General features: G+C 49.6%; 1 protein-coding gene across 1 annotated transcript in view; it reads right to left on the bottom strand.

Annotated features, from left to right (window-relative positions):
* Window positions 1–17,277, bottom strand: part of plxna4 (plexin A4) — a 242,459-nt gene that overhangs the window by 183,395 nt on the left and 41,787 nt on the right. The window contains exon 3 of the mRNA XM_078419384.1: window positions 2,541–2,664. Within this exon, the coding sequence (XP_078275510.1) occupies window positions 2,541–2,664 (124 nt within the window). The remainder of the gene's footprint in view (window positions 1–2,540; window positions 2,665–17,277) is intronic.

Consider the following 17,277-nt stretch of genomic DNA (forward strand, 5'->3'; position numbering starts at 1 on the left):
GTGGGTTTTCTCTGAGATCTTCGGTTTCCGCCCACACTCCAAAGACGTACAGGTATGTAGGTAGGTAAGTTGGCTTGGAAAACTATCCCCAGTGTGTGTAAGAAGATAACTGCAGATGCTGGTACAAATCAAAGGTATTTATTCACAAAATGCTGGAGTAACTCAGCAGGTCAGGCAGCATCTCGTGAGAGAAGGGATGGGTGACGTTTCGGTTCGAGACCCTTCTTCAGACTGATGTCACGGGGGGCGGGACAAAGGAAGGATATAGGTGGAGACAGGAAGATAGAGGGAGATCTGGGAAGGAGGAGGGGACGGGAGGGACAGAGGAACTATCTAAAGTTGGAGAAGTCAATGTTCATACCGCTGGGCTGCAAACTGCCCAGGCGAAATATGAGGTGCTGTTCCTCCAATTTCCGGTGGGCCTCACTATGGCACTGGAGGAGGCCCATGACAGAAAGGTCAGACTGGGAATGGGCCAGTGTGTGTAAAATAGGTTTGTAGGTTCATTGAGCTTGGTATTAAAATGTAAAAATCGTCCCAAGTGCATGTAGGGTGGTGTTAATGTGCGGGGATCGCTGGGCGGTGCGGAATTGGTGGGCCGAAGGGCCTGTTTCCGCGCTGTATCCGTAAGCTAAACCAAACTAAACATCCGTTCCAAACCCACATCACTGCAAATGGTGAGGAAACACATTGGACGCACATCTGAAAAGAATCGCTTCCAAACTGTGTCGGAAAGGTACCATTGGCAACGAGGGGTAACCAGTTTCTATTTCATAATTCATAAGTCATAGTAGCAGAATTAGCCACTTGGTCCACTGAGTCTACTCCGCCATTCAATCATGGCTGATCTATCTTTCCCTCCGTTAAATAACGTAAAGCTATGCCCTCTGGTCTTTGACACTTCCATCCTGGGAGAAAGGTTCTGACTGTCTACCCTATCCATGCCTCCCATCATGGTAGAAATGTCCATGAGGTCTATCCTTAACATACAATGCTCCAGAGTAAACGATCCAAGTTTGCCCAACCTCCGCTTGTAGCTAACACCTCCCATGATTAGCCATGATCACATTGAATGGCTCAAAGGACCGAATGGCCTACTCCTGCACCTATTGTCTATTGATCCATGCACCATTCTGGTAAACCTCTTCTGCATCTGCTCCAAAGCTTCCACTTCCTTCCTGTAATGGGATCACCAGAACTGCCCATCATACTCCAAATGTAGCCCGACCAAAGTCCTGTAGCTTCCTGATCCTTCCACTCAAAGTCCTGATCAATAACGGCAAGCATACTGCATGCGAAGGAAGGAACTGCAGATGCCGCTTTAAATCAAAGATAGACGCAAAGTGCTGGAGTAACTCAGCGGGACAGGCAGCGTCTCTGGAGAGAAGGAATGGCTGACGTTTCGGGTTCAGACTGAAGAAGGGTGTCGACCCGAAACGTCACCCATTTCTTCCCTCCAGAGATGCTGCCTGTCCCGCTGAGTTATTCCAGCACTTTGTGTCTACCTTCAAGCATGCTATATGCCTTCTTTACCACTTTATCTAGGGACTTGGACCCATACTATTCGTGTGTGCGCTGTGTTTTCAAATAGTGCATCAGTACAGGTTTGTGTATTTGTTTTAGACAATAGACAATAGGTGCAGGAGGAGGCCATTCGGCCCTTCGAGCCAGCACCGCCATTCAATGTGATCATGGCTGATCATTCTCAATCAGTACCCCGTGGCCCCTTGTTCTGGACTCCCCCAACATTGGGAACATGTTTCCTGCCTCTAACGTGTCCAACCCCTTAATAATCTTATACGTTTCGATAAGATCTCCTCTCATCCTTCCTTTTATCCCAAACCAGGCAGGTCCCTGGTGAGTCGGCACTGTAATCATGCTAAAACATCCTTCCTAATGTGTGGAGCCCATTTCTTTGCTTAAAGTAGCAGCAAATTTCACTGCTTCTTCAGTTTATAAGAGATAGGAGCGGAACTAGGCCATTCGGCCCACCAAGTGCCCTCCGCCATTCAATCATGGCTGGTCTATCTCTCCTCCTTTCCCTCGTAACCCCATTCTGCTGCATTCTCCCCATAACCCCCTGACGCCCCTACATTTTGTAACAGACTTTAATGTTTAATATTTGTTGTCAGGAAACAAAGAACATGTTCCCAATGTTGGGGGAGTCCAGAACAAGGGGCCACAGTTTAAGAATAAGGGGTAGGCCATTTAGAACGGAGATGAGGAAAAACCTTTTCAGTCCGAGGGTTGTGAATCTGTGGAATTCTCTGCCTCAGAAGGCAGTGGAGGCCAATTCTCTGAATGCATTCAAGAGAGAGCTAGATAGAGCTCTTAAGGATAGCGGAGTCAGGGGGTATGGGGAGAAGGCAGGAACGGGGTACTGATTGAGAATGATCAGCCATGATCACATTGAATGGCGGTGCTGGCTCGAAGGGCCGAATGGCCTCCTCCTGCACCTATTGGGTATTGTCTAACATGAAAGTGCCGGTTATTGATAGCTTGCGGAGTGTCGGAGCAGGGCATGGGGTGGAGGCACTTACCACAACGTTGTACTGAGAGACAGAGATATTGCTGGGCCTCACGCTGAGGCGGACGCACTGCTTGATGTCGGAGGTGAATCTTCGGAGCTCGGTGGAACGCTTGCAGTTATCTTTCCTCGTGCACCTGGAAAGAAAAACAGGCTGACGTGAGATCAAGGGAGATGCAGCTATGGAAACCATCAGAGCCCACGCCAACCCATGTCTGAGCACCTTCACCTGGCTTCCAGGCCCCTGGGGAGAGACACAAAGTGCTGGAGGAACTCAGCAGGTCACGCAGCATCTCTGGAGAAAAAGGGGTGGGTGACGTTTCAGGTCAGGACTCTTCTTCAGACTGAAGAACGTCCAAAGAAGGGTCCCGACCCGAAACATCACCCATCCTTTTTCTCCAGAGATGCTGCCTGATCCAATGAGTTACTCCAGCACTTTGTGTTTATAAATCAGATCATACGATACATAAATACAATCAAGTCAGACTAGTACAATAGGTAGAGCAAAGGGGAATATACAGAGTGCAGAATATAGTTCTCAGCATTGTAGTGCAGTAGTTCCATCGGCAAAGTCCAATGTCCACAATGAGGTAGAGTTGAATCGGAGAGTACCCTAGCTTCCGGAAGGATCTTATGATGACAGAGGGGAAGAAACTGTTCCTGAGTATGGTGGTACTTGCTTTCAAGCTTCTGTATCTTCTGCCCAGCCCCAGCGGAAGTGGTGAAAAGGAATGATTGGAGTTGGAAAGGTCTTTGATTAGTTTGGCTGCTTTCCCGAGGCAGCGTGGTGTAGATGGAGTTTCCAAATTTGAGGAAGGATATTCTTGCTATTGAGGGCGTGCAGCGTAGGTTTACTAGGTTAATTCCCGGAATGGCGGGACTATCATATGTTGAAAGACTGGAGCGACTAGGCTTGTATACACTGGAATTTAGAAGGATGAGAGGAGAGGAGATCTTATCGAAACGTATAAGATTATTAAGGGGTTGGACACGTTAGAGGCTGGAAACATGTTCCCAATGTTGGGGGAGTCCAGAACAAGGGGCCACAGATTAAGAATAAGGGGTAGGCCATTTAGAACTGAGATGAGGAAAAGCTTTTTCAGTCAGAGAGTTGTGAATCTGTGCAATTCTCTGCCTCAGAAGGCAGTGGAGGCCAATTCTCTGAATGCATTCAAGAGAGAGCTGGATAGAGCTCTTAAGGATAGCGGAGTCAGGGGGTATGGGGAGAAGGCAGGAACGGGATACTGATTGAGAATGATCAGCCATGATCACATTGAATGGCGGTGCTGGCTCGAAGGGTCGAATGGCCTCCTCCTGCACCTATTGTCTATTGTCTATTGAGTCAATGGTGGGGAGTTTGGTCTGTGTGATGGACTGGGCTACATCCACAATTTCCTGCGATCTTGGGGACAATGAGGCTGGATTCACGGTCCTGGCAAACCCTTTCCCCTCCACCCACCCCCGCACCTTGACATTAAACATAGTTGTGGAATTGCATGGACCAAGCAATGAGACCTTCTTGCACACAATGGCAATAGGATGCCTTCAGTGCGGTAAACCCTGCCAAGGTTCTTCAAAGGAGCTTTATCAACCAAAACCTGATCTCAAAACACGTGTTAGGAAACTGACCCAGAGTTTGGTCAAATAGACTTTCAAGAAGCACAGTGGAGGGTAAGATCGCGGAAGGCAGAAAGAGTGGGTTGAAGTCAGAGATTTAGTTTAGAGATCGGGTGATGGCACGGTGGCACAGCGGTAGAGTTGCTGCCTTGCATCGATTGCAGTTTCCAGAGGCCCGGGTTCGATCCTGACTGCGGGTACTGTCTGTACAGACATTGTACCTTCTCCCCGTGACCGCGTGGGTTTCCTCCACCATCTTCTCTTTCCTCCCACACTCCAAAGACGTGCAGGCGTGCAGGTTAAATGGCTCGGTACGTGTAAATTGTCCCTAGTGTGTGTAGGATAGTGTTGTGTGTGGGGATCGCTGGTCGGCACGGACCCGGTGGGCCGAAGGGCCCGTTTCCGTGCTGTTTCTCTAAACTAAACTAAACTAAGATACAGAAGGGAAAAAGGGTAGTCGGTGGACGGTGGATGGAAGGGCCTGTTTCCACACTGTGTCTCTAAACTAAACCAATCTCTGTGACTCTGGGACCGCACCTTTCTCGCCTGCTCTTTTCCTTTTAAAGCACTCGTTGAATCGTGTGTGGAAATGGGCCCAGTGAAGGGGTGGAGGAGGGTCGGTGAATGAAACTGGCCAAACGACAACGTGAATGAATGAACAACTCTCCCAGTGCCTGAGTGTGAACCTGCCAAGACCAGCAATGCATCATTAAGGCTTCACTAACTGCGGAACAACTTGGTAATAGGATAAGCGTGTGAAATAATACATTTCGGCTCAGTTGGAAACCTTCCACAGCTCGTGACTTGCACAGTGCCTGTTGGAGAGGAGGGAGGGCTTTCCGGGGGAGTGTTGCACAGTCCCTCACCCTTCCTCCCTCCTGACCCAGCAAGGTCTGCTACTAATGGATAAGGCAATTGTGTAGGAAGGAACCGCAGATGCTGAAGATGGACACAAAATGCTGGAGTATCGCAATGGGTCAGGCAGCATCTCCGGAGAAAAGGAATAGGTGACGTTTCGGGTCAAGACCCTGCTTCGGACTGAGAGTGCGGGGTAGAGGGCAACGAGACATGGAAAGGTTCAGAACAACTCGGAGCCGGCACCGACGACCAAGGAAAGGTGGAGCCCACAATGGTCCATTGCTGGCAATGGAAGAGGTGATAACGATATGGATGCAAACAGCGGAACTAGCAGGATGACTAGGCTGGGGGGGGGGGGGGGGGGCAGAGATAGAGGCGATGCAAGGATAACTTGAAATTAGAGAAATCAATATTCGTACTGCTAGGTTCATAAATTCATAAGTTCACAAGGTCATAAGTGCTGGGAGCAGAATGAGGCCATTTGGTCCATCAAGTCAATTCTATGGCTGATCTATCTCTCCATCCAAACCCCATTCTCCTGCCTTCTCCCCATGACCCCTGACGCCCGTACTAATCAAGAATCTATCTATTGTAAAGCTGTAAAGGTTGTAGGCTGCCCAAGCTAAGTATGAGATGCTGTTGTGGGTTATGCCCTGATAAAATGTCGCAGATAATTCTCAATATCAGGCCAACTGAAATACATTTCCCGAGTCACCTATTCCTAGCGAAACCTCTGGCCAGATGCCACCAGGTTGAGAGGGGAAGGGGATCTGGCCTAGAGGGAGCGAGAGGCAGTCTGTTCCTGCCTTCCTCCTTCCCCAGTAACACAACCACTCACCTCAATGGCTCCTGGTGTTTGTGAGATCCCCACTGTCTACCGTTTCACCCAGGACTGAGTGGGTTAACCTACGATGAGCGTTTGTCAGCACTGGGCCTGCACTCGCTGGAGTTTAGAAGAATGACAGGGGTAGGGGGGGGGGGGGGGCCTCATTGAAATGTAACAAATAGTGAAATGCTCGGATAGAGTAGATGTGGAGAGGATGTTTCCACTAATGGGAGAGTCGAGGACTAGAGGTCACAGCCTCAGAATTAAAGGGCGTTCTTTTAGGAAGGGGATGAGGAGGAGTTTCTTTAGTCAGAGGGCGGTGAATCTGTGGAATTCTTTGGCCACAGAAGGCTGTGGAGGCCGTCAGTGGATAGATATTTAAGGCAGAGATAGATAGATTCTTGATTAGTACGGGTGTCGAGGGTTATGGGGAGATGAGGAAGAACTTTTTCAGTCAGAGAGTGGTGAAGGTGTGGAATTCTCTGCCTCAGAAGGCAGTGGAGGCCAGTTCGTTGGATGCTTTCAAGAGAGAGCTGGATAGAGCTCTTAAAGATAGCGGAGTGAGGGGGTATGGGGAGAAGGCAGGAACGGGGTACTGATTGAGAGTGATCAGCCATGATCGCATTGAATGGCGGTGCTGGCTCGAAGGGCTGAATGGCCTACTCCTGCACCTATTGTCTATTGTCTATTGTCTATTGTCTAAAGCAGGAGAATGGGGAGAGATAGATCAGCCATGATTGAATGATGGAGTAGACTTGATGGGCCGAATGGCCTAATTCTACTCCTATCACTTATGATGTTACGCCCCTCCTGGATTAATTGCTGGATTTAATAATCACCGTCTAACAAAATTAGCTCTCCAAAATCAAAACCTTTCAGAACTGTTACCCCTTCCTTTCCCACAGAAATGCGTCGTTATAACATGGATCATCTTTCAAAGCTGCCGTCAAGCAATGCAAGTCGCATTATTTTTGCATGCAAGTTAATTTTGCCACAGTCATAGGAAAGAGATTAGCATACAAATTAAATTGCAGTTTATTACGAGCATCAGTCTTAATGTACTCAGTAATAGATTCTGCATCCAACTGTGTTGCAAACCATTAAAGAACTTTCTTTAATGGTAACTATTCACAGTGTGTGGATTGATATGCATTGGGGATGTATGCATTGGACGCCAATAAATAAAATCCAGAGATTCCTCAGCTTGAAGCCAGGAATGACAAGGCACCAGACGTCAACAAATCACCACGGCTGCCTTTTCTTACCTCCAGTTCCCTCCCCCTGTACTTTCAGTCTGAAGTCGGGTCCTGACCTGAAACGTCACCTATCCGTTTCTCTCCAGAGATGCTGCCTGACCCACTGAATTAATGCTGCACCTTGTGTCTATCTTCGGTATGTACCAGCCTCTGCAGTTCATTTCTACAAGGACACACCGTGTCATTTCTACACGGACACGACCTTCTCCATCAGATCGTCACAGAGACCACCACGACATGTGGGCCTCAAGTCACGGCTTCGCCCCTTTGCCATGCAAGCCCACGAGCTGCTCTGTGCAACACCGGCTGACACTTCCAAGGCCGCCTGGGGTCAAGACGAGATGGAGAGACCAGTGGAAGTCAGCGGAACCATCTAGGCTACACCGCTACATTGGTGAACCCATGGACATCCCTGGCCAGGACCTGCCCCGAAAGCAGTGGACAACCCTCAATCTATTGTCTATTGTCTATTGTCTATTGTCTATTGTCTATTGTCTATTGTCTATTGCTTGAGGACAGGGGTGGGACGCTATGGAAATAGAGAAAATAGGTGCAGGAGTAGGCCATTCGGCCCTTCGAGCCTGTACGCACCGCCATTCAATATGATCATGGCTGGTCATCCAACTCAGTATCCTGTACCTGCCTTCTCTCCATAATCCCTGATCCCTTTAGCCACAAGGGCCACATCTAACTCCCTCTTAAATATAGCCAATGAACTGGCCTCAACTACCTTCTGTGGCGGAGAATTCCACAGATTCACCACTCTCTGTGTGAAAACCGATCTATCTTTCCCTCTCAATCCCATTCTCCAGCCTTCTCCCCATAACCCCTGACACCCGTACTAATCAAAAAACTGTCAATCTCCGCCATAAAAACACCCAATGATTAGCCTCCACAGCGGCCCGTGGCAATGAATTCCACATGGAGTGGCGATGAAGAGGTGGGGTCTCGTGGACAGTGCCTTCTGCGAGTGTGGGGACCCAACACAGACAGTGGAACACACAGTCACCAGTTGCCCCAAATACCGGCCACCGAATGGCGAACGAGGTCTGATTGACCTGGACGATGGATGACACGTTGGTCTGGCTCGCCTCAACGGAGCTGCCGGGTCTAAAAGACATACGACAGAAGAAGGAGAGTTTGAAGAAGGATGATGACCCGAAACGTCGCCTATCCATGTCCTCCAGAGGTGCTGCCTGACCCGCTGAGTTTCTCCACCACTTCGTGTTCAGCAGAAAGTGAGAACTGGCCAGATTGTTCTGTGTCATTGGGCTCATGGATGATCGTCAGGGTGGACGTTCTGCTGTCCTTACCCCATAAGTGTCTCCAGACCTGTCAGTGGGTGGCTGGCTTTTCAAATTCAAGGGCACTAATGTTGGGTCATCAATGATGGAATTGCAAGCCATACGCCATCTTGTGAATGACACACAGGGAGAAGAGGAGCAACAAGGAAAGGGGAAGCCCAGTTCACTCTTTGTGATGTGGAAACAAGGAACTTGTGACGGCTCCCAAGTGTCGGGCCATACCACTACCGACCCCTCGGCACAGAAATGGACCAGTCCAGGGGGGCGGTCCGGTACTACATATATAAGGACAAGGTTTTGGGCGCGAAGCCATTCCGGCAGACTCGACCCGTCTGATAACCGTGTAATAAACCATAACGCCCCCAAAATACCCGGCTCCTTGCCTTTATTTATGTAGTACCGGACCGCCCCCCTGGACTGGTCCATTTCCGTGCCGAGGGGTCGGTAGTGGTATGGCCCGACCCTTGGGAGCCGGGTCAGGCAGCATATCGGCAGAACATAGATAGGTGGTGTTGCGGATCGGAACCCTTGAAGAAGACCTACTGAGGAAAAGTCCCGTCCCCAATCGTCACCTACCCATGTTCCCCATAAGTGCTGCCTGACCCGCTGAGTTACTCCAGCACTTTGCAGCAATCGTTGGCTTGCAGGCTGCCTTCTTCTGCTTCACCCACGCGGCCTTTCAATGACTTCTCGTTGTTGGGCTGGCCTCGGGTACTGCACTTCAACCACCCGCTGATGCCGGGGCAACCGCACCGAAGGGCCGAATGGCCTCCTCCTGCGCCTATTGTCTATTGTCTATTGACACAGAGGCTGCAGGGTTCAGCTGCAAGAGCTGCCTTAGCTTTGGGGAATCGCATTCCCACGTCTGAGTTGCACGATTGCCCCAGGGACTTGAGCACAAAGTCTGGCCTGATGATTCCCATGCAACGCTGTGGGATTGCTGCAAAGTCGGGCATGCTGCCTTTCAGATGAGATGTTAGATTCAGGCCCACTCTCGGACAGACTTACAATGCCCATGCAGAGAGGGTCAAAGGAGCCCTGGAGAGTATTTATTATTTAACAGAACGGTCCTCACATCAGCCAGAGTGCGGCCCTGACCTCCCACCTACCCCATTGGAGACTTTTGAACTATCTTTAATCGGGGACATTATTGGACTTCAATGTTATATCTTGCACTAAATGTTGTTCCCTTTGTCTGTGCACTGTGGACAGCTTGATTATATTCATGCGCAGTATGGTCTTTTCTTTCATGTAATAGAAAGGAACTGCAGATGCTGGTTGATGCACAAGACAGACACAAAATGTTGGAAGTGGGACTGGTGCAGATGAGGTATCTTGGTCGGCGTGGGCAAGTGGTGCTGAGGTGTCTGTTTCAAAGCTGTACGACTCTACAACTATAACTGGTGGAGCGAGGAAAGGTGAAGGATGAGGGGCAGGTAGACGGACGTAGGTCGGTGAGAGGGAGGGGTGGGTCTGGGAGAGAGGGGCAGGTGGGTGATAGACAGACGCAGACTAAAGAAACCAAAAGGCAGATGGGCCAGGGTGGGGGAGAGAGAGAGAGATGCAGTTGGGTGATTGATGCAGGTCGTTTAGTTTAAGTCTGAAGAAGGGTCACCCATTCCTTCTCTCCCGAGATGCTGCCCGACCTGCTGAGTTACTCCAGCATTTTGAGTCTTTCCAGGTGAGACAAAGGTTCACCTGCACCTCCTCCAACCTCATCTATTGCATCCGCTGCTCTAGATGTCAACTTATTTACATCGGCGAAACCAAGCGCAGGCTCGGCGATCGCTTCGCTCAACACCTGCGCTCAGTCCGCATTAACAAAACTGATCTCCCGGTGGCCGAGCACTTTAACTCCCCCTCCCATTCCCAGTCTGACCTTTCTGTCATGGGCCTCCTCCAGTGCCATAGTGAGGCCCACCGGAAATTGGAGGAACAGCACCTCGCCTGGGCAGTTTGCAGCCCGGTGGTATGAACGTCGACTTCTCCAACTTTAGATAGCTCCTCTGTCCCTCCCTTCCCCTCCTCCTTCCCAGATCTCCCTCTATCTTCCTGTCTCCACCTATATCCTTCCTTTGTCCCGCCCCCCTGACATCAGTCTGAAGAAGAGTCTCGACCCAAAACGTCACCCATTCCTTCTCTCCCGAGATGCTGCCTGACCTGCTGAGTTACTCCAGCATTTTGTGAATAAATCGTTTAGTCTAGTTTAGTTTAGTTTAGGTTAGTTTATACAACGTGGAAACAGCCCCTTTGGCCCACTGACTCCACGCCGACCAACAATCATCGTCCACTAGTTCTATGTCATCCTAGTTTCACATCCTACACACTAGGAACAATTTACAGAAGCCAATTAAACCGTAAACCTGCACGTCTGTGGAGGAAAGCGGAGCAACTGGAGAAAAACCACGCAGGTCACGGGGAGAACGTGCAAACTCCGTACGGACAGCATCTGCAGTCAGGATTGAACCCGGGTCTCTGGCGCCGTGAGGCAGCAAATCTACTGCTGCGCCACCGTGCCGCCCGCTGACCGCCGCTAGGATCGAGTGGCAGCGGTCCTTGACGTGGGATGTGGGAGCAAGGGAGGGAGTTTGGTCCAAGACGCACCAACCGATCCCGATCGCCCCGCGTGGCTACCTGGCCGTCGAACGAAGCATTGCCATTCACCACCCCTGAGTCACAGACACTTGGCCAAGGGAAATGGCCAAGGGAATAATAGACACAGAAAGCTGGAGTAACTCAGCGGCTCAGGCAGCATCTCTGGAGAAAAGGAGGAGGTGAGGTTTTGGGTCCAGACTCTGCTTCAGAGGGAAACAATGGTGGATATGGAGAAGGAAAACTCATCAATTGTTCCATTTAGTTTAGGCACATACAGCGATACAGCGTAGAAACAGGCCCTTCGGCCCAACTTGCCCACGCTGGCCAACATGTCCCAGCTACACTAGTCCCACCTGCCCGCATTTGGTCCATATCCCTCCAAACCTGGCCAAACCATGCACATAGGGTCAGAAGAACCCTTTTTTTTAATATCAAAAAATACTTTATTCAAGTAATAAATATTTACAAAACATCTTCTTTTCAACAACTCCATCCGACATTTCCGGAGGTTACACATTCAATGCAACTATTCATTTCCAATTTTACACAGAATCCCTGCCCCCCATGTCCAGCAGCGGAAGGACCCTAGACTGTGGTCGTCCCCCACAGAGCTTTGGCGTTGGCTGCACCAAGCTTCAGTGCGTCCCTCAGCACGTACTCCTGCAGGCTGCAGCGGGCCCAGTCGGCAACATTCCCCGACGGACAGCTCGCTCCGCTGGGAGGTCAACAAAGCTCGGGCAGACCAAAGAGCGTCTTTCACCGAGTTGATGACCTTCCAGCAGCACTCGATGTCTCTGAACGCGTCCCTGGGAACAGTCCGTAGATCACAGAGTCCTCTGTGACGGAGCTGCTCGGGATAAATGGTGACAGGGACCCCTGCAAACCTCTCCAGACTCTCTTGGCAAATCCACACTCTGTGAAGAGGTGGGCAATCATCTCCTCTCCGTAGCAGCCGTCCCGAGGGCAGCGTGCACTGGTAGTGAGGTTCCGGCGGTGCAGGAAGGATCTGACTGGGAGGGCTCCCCTCACCGCCAGCCAAGCCAGGTCTTGGTGCTTGTTGGTGAGTTCTGGCGATGAGGCATTTTGCCAGACAAGCTGGGCAGTCTGCTCTGGGAACCACGCCACAGGATCCATGGAGTCATTCCCCTGCAGTGCCTGCAGGACGTTCCGTGCTGACCACTGCCCGATGGACTTGTGGTCAAAGGTGTTGGTCCGGAAGAACCTTTCCACGAGCGACAGATGGTTCGGCAATGTCCAACTGACTGGCACATTGCGTGGCATCTGTGCCAGGCCCATCCTTCGCAACACCGGGGACGCCCACGTGCCTTGGCTCTACGCTCCGCCTGATGCAGCCACACACGAAGGTGGCCATCAGGATGAGGGCGACGTTGGGCACGCTTTTACCCCCGTTGTCTGCCGACTTGTGCATTGTGGCTCGTCACACCCGGTCCATCCTCGACCCCCAGATGAAGCGGAAGACGGCCCGGGTAATTCCCGTGGCGTAGGAGGGAGGGACGGGCCACACTTGCGCCAAGTACAGCAGCCCCGAGACCACCTCACACCTGATGGCCCTTTCCAAATCTCTGGGAGACTAGGAATCCTCCTGAAGACAGTGAAAAGTACATCCGCACCACCATTACCCTGTCTCCACCGTACAATCAGGGAGACAAAAAAACCTTTTTAAGTGAAACTCCTTTCCCATTATAACTGGATGAGGGAATCTGATCTTGATTGAGCACTGGCCCCATGTAATGCCTATGAGCCTTTTATTCTCCTGACTGCCTATCAGCTCCACCTCATTGGCTCCCATTGCTTCTGATTGCAATCTAAGGAGTTGGATCTAAAGCTGAAGAAACAATGCGTCTTCTCTCAAGGAAGGGCATTTTGCCAGCTTAACCCTTAACATGAGAACTCGTGCGTTCCTACAGCTTCGTATCTAAGTATGGACACAAAATGCTGGAGTAACCCAGCGAGACAGGCAGCATCTCTGGACAGAAGGAATGGGTGACGTTTCGGGGTCGAGACCCTTCCTACTTTTTAACCGTATCTAAGGACTTATGTACAGTGACACTTGCACTGAACTGTACACAAGAATGAATTTCACCGTACTTCGGTACACGTGCCAAATCAAGCACCGTGCCATACCAATACCACATCTCATATTTTGCTAGGGCAACTTACACCCCAGCAGTAAGAACATTGATTTATTCACAAAATGCTGGAGTAACTCAGCAGGTCAGGCAGCATCTCGAGAGAGAAGGAATGGGTGACGTTTCGGGTCGAGACCCTTCTTCAGACATTGAGAACATTAAGAACATTGACTTCTCTAACTTCAAGTAACCCTTGCTTTCCCTCTCTCTCCATCCCTCCCCCTTCTAAGTTCTCCGACCAGTCTGACTGCCCCCCTGAGTACATTTTATCTCTGTCACATTCTCCTAGCTAACAATGGTCCATTTGACATGTTCCTTGAACCTCACCATCTCTTTTGATGTCTCCTATTTTCACACCTTACACTTCCTTATCTCTGTGTCTCCCTCTCCCCTGAATCTCAGTCTGAAGGAGGGTCTCCACCCAAAACGTTAGCCCCTTCCTTCTATCCAGAGAGTCACTCCAGCAATTTGTGCCTATCTTCAGTGTAAAGCAGTATCTGCAGTTCCTTCCTGCACCACACCATACCACCTTACATCACCCTAGGCCGTACCAAGACCAAAGGCCAAAGTAAGATGGCTGTGTTTGTAGTGTTAAGGTTCTGTATCGGCAGCAGCCCAAGTTAACCAGCCTGAAGAAGGGTCTTGACCTGAAACGTCACCCATTCCTTCTCTCCAGAGATGCTGCCTGTCCCGCTGAGTGACTCCAGGTTTTTGTGTCTGTCCGCAAATACAACACCCTCTGTCTTTGCAGGCTGATGTGTCATGTTAATAAGTGAATATTAATGATGCTCATTACAATAAATTTCCATAATTTTCTGTTGGCACAGCAGAATTAGATTTCAATGCAATGGAACAAAAATTGCCTCAGTCGGCGGTAGAGTTAAGAGGCTATATTTGAATGACCTTCCTTTGAAAATACTGTCTGCCGTTGATGTGTCTATGGATCTCCATTATTTCAGTTCAGATACCATTTCTTAGAGTCACAGAGTCACACAGCTTGGAAACATGCCCTTCAGCTCAACTTGCCCACGCCGACCAACATGTCCCATCCACAATCATTCCACTTGCCTGCGTTTGACACATACTGCATCCCTCTAAACCTGTCCTATCCATGCACCTGTCTAAATGTTTCTTAAATGTTGCGATAGTACCCGCCTCAACTACTGTACCTCCTCCGGCAGCTCGTTCCATACACCCACCACCCTCTGTGTGCCCTCAGGGTCCAATTAAATCTTCCCTGCTCCTCACCGTAAACCTACGCCCTCTAGTTCTGGACTCCCCTTCTCTGGGCAAGAGAATCTGTGCATTTATTCCTCGCATGAATTTGTACACTTCTAAACGATCACCCCCTCATCTCATCTTATGAGAAGGAAGAACTTGTGATTGAATCTGGCTTTTCATATCCTCGGCACGTTGATTTCCGAAGCTTAGTTTAGTTTAGCTTAGAAACACAGCGCGGAAACAGGCCCTTCGGCCAACCGAGTCCACGCCGACTAGTGATTCCCGTGCACTAATACTATCCCACATACACTAGGGACAATTTACAATTATACCAAGCCAAATGACCTGCAAACCTGTACGTCTTTGGAGTGTGGGAGGAAACCAGGTGCACCCGGAGAAAACCCACACAGGTCACGTACGGGGGAGAACGTGCAAGCTCCATAGAGACAGAACCCGTAGTCAGGATCTAACCCGGCTCTCTGGCGCTGTAAGGCAGTGACTCTACCGCTGCGCCACCATGAACCCCCGACTGTCCTGTCACCCTGCGCCCCAAAGGTGAAGCGAAGCTCCACGTTTACGCAGTAGAACCCACAGACATTGAGAGTGTAAAGGTTTTCGGTCGATGGACCATCGAGTGACAAGGAACAAAAGCCAACGAGGGGAGTTGGGGGAACCAGGTCAACCATGTCCGAGCATAATAGTATTAAGCACTTTTGTTCCTATGTGCAAGCTTGCAAGCCAACAGTTAATGCGATCGGCACCTTTGATGTACAAAAGGTCCACGCCCTGTTGTAATCTCACGTCCGCACATGCCCAGGTTTCCTTGGCACCAAATATAAGATGCCATCTACCTTTACTGGTTGGAGCGTCGTATTAATGCATGAATATTAATCGCGCTCATTACCATACATTTCCATAATTTTACATCGCCATGGCGGTAATTGAATTGAGAGCCGCGGATAAAATTGCCTTAGTCAGCAGCTGAATATTAAAGCAACCGTTGCTGGCAAGATCTGACGGTCGTGTGAGGAAAGAAAAATAGAAGGGAAGAGAGCCAATGAAGTGACAATAGAGAAAGGCAGAAAATGTAGGGGCTTGATAGATGAGAAACTGGCCCGAAAAATCCATGACCAAACAGTTTTGATCCCCAATGAATGACTTTACAGGAATGGCGGGACTGTCATATGTTGAAAGGCTGGAGCGACTAGGCTTGTATACACTGGAATTTAGAAGGATGAGAGGGGATCTTATCGAAACGTATAAGATTATTAAGGGGTTGGACACGTTAGAGGCAGGAAACATGTTCCCAATGTCGGGGGAGCCCAGAACCAGGGGCCACAGTTTAAGAACAAGGGGTAGGCCATTTAGAACTGAGATAAGGAAACACCTTTTCAGTCAGAGAGTTGTGAATCTGTGGAATTCTCTGCCTCAGAAGGCAGTGGAGGCCAAGTCTCTGAATGCATTCAAGAGAGCTAGATAGAGCTCTTAAGGTTAGCGGAGTCAAGGGGTATGGGGAGAAGGCAGGAACGGGGTACTGATTGAGAATAATCAGCCATGATCACATTGAATGGCGGTGCTGGCTCGAAGGGCCGAATGGCCTCCTCCTGCACCTATTGTCTATTGTCTATTGTTTACAGGTGGGAATCTGCTGCCGACATCAGTGTAGAACTCTACGTAGTAGAAGAAGGATCTCCAGAGTGAGGAGATGCCATTCTCTGGTGCAATTTTTGCCATCACGTGTTTGTCATTAAAGATTGCGCTCAGTGGATTTTGACATAATTTTTCATGTCTTTTCGTGTGTTACTGAAAGTAAAAGTGATGAAACTGTAACACATGATATGATAAAAACAAATGTATCAATCCCTCAGTCCCTCAAGCCTGCTTCACCACTTCATGACAAGAGGGCTAACCTGATTATAATCTGAACACTATCCACATTCACATTTTTGCTGGTTTATCCCGGAGTTCGACACATTTTACTGGAGTAACTCCGTAGGTCAGGCAGCGTCTCTGGGGAAAAAGATGGGTGATGTTTCAGGTCGGAACCGTCTGAGTCTGAAGAAGGGCTCCAACTTGAAATATCAACAATCCTTTTTCTCCAGAGATGCTGCCTGACCCGCTAAATTACTCCAGCACTTTGAGTCTATCTTTGAGTTCCTCCAGCATTTTGAGATTTTCCTTGGTAAACCAGGATCCGAAGTTCCTTGTTTCTACAAAAGAAAACCAAAAGTGGGATCGCAGGAAGTACGGGGAATCATCCGAGTCCAGATTTAACAATGACACAGATTCAGCAACCGGCAGTTGACCAGGCACTGGGTAGAGGTAGGCATAAGTAGAGATGGTGGGAATGGGAAGGGGAACTAAAGCGTTTGGCAACCAGGAGATCAGGCGGGTCCAGGCAGACTGAGCGAAGGTGTTCAGCGAAACGATTGCCCAGTCTACATTTGGTCATGCTGATGATTAAGGGTACACACCTTGAACAAGTTTCTCCTTCCCATTCCCACACTGACCTTTCTGTCCCGGGCCTCCTCCATTGTCAGAGCGAGGCCAAACGTAAATTGGAGGAACAGCACCTCATATTTCGCTTGGGCAGCTTACACCCCAGCGGTATGAACATTGACTTCTCTAACTTTAAGTAACCCTTGCATCCCCTCTCCGTCCGTCCCTCCCCCACCCGTCGTACCAGCTTCAAGGTTGTCTTGTTGAGTCTCATAGTCTGTACTCATTCTCATCTAGCAAACTGCGAACAATGGCCTGCCTCCTTTATCATTGTTACTTTTTTGCAATAGCGTTCATTCATTTCTTCTACATATATTCGAGTTTCACTGTACCGTAATTGGTACACGTGACAATAAGCTGACCTTATATCTGTCTACATCACCATCGATATCTCTTGTTCCCCTTTCCCCTGACTCTCAGTCTG

The sequence above is a fragment of the Rhinoraja longicauda genome, chromosome 23, assembly GCF_053455715.1.
Source record: "Rhinoraja longicauda isolate Sanriku21f chromosome 23, sRhiLon1.1, whole genome shotgun sequence".
Classification (NCBI taxonomy): Eukaryota; Metazoa; Chordata; class Chondrichthyes; order Rajiformes; family Arhynchobatidae; genus Rhinoraja; species Rhinoraja longicauda.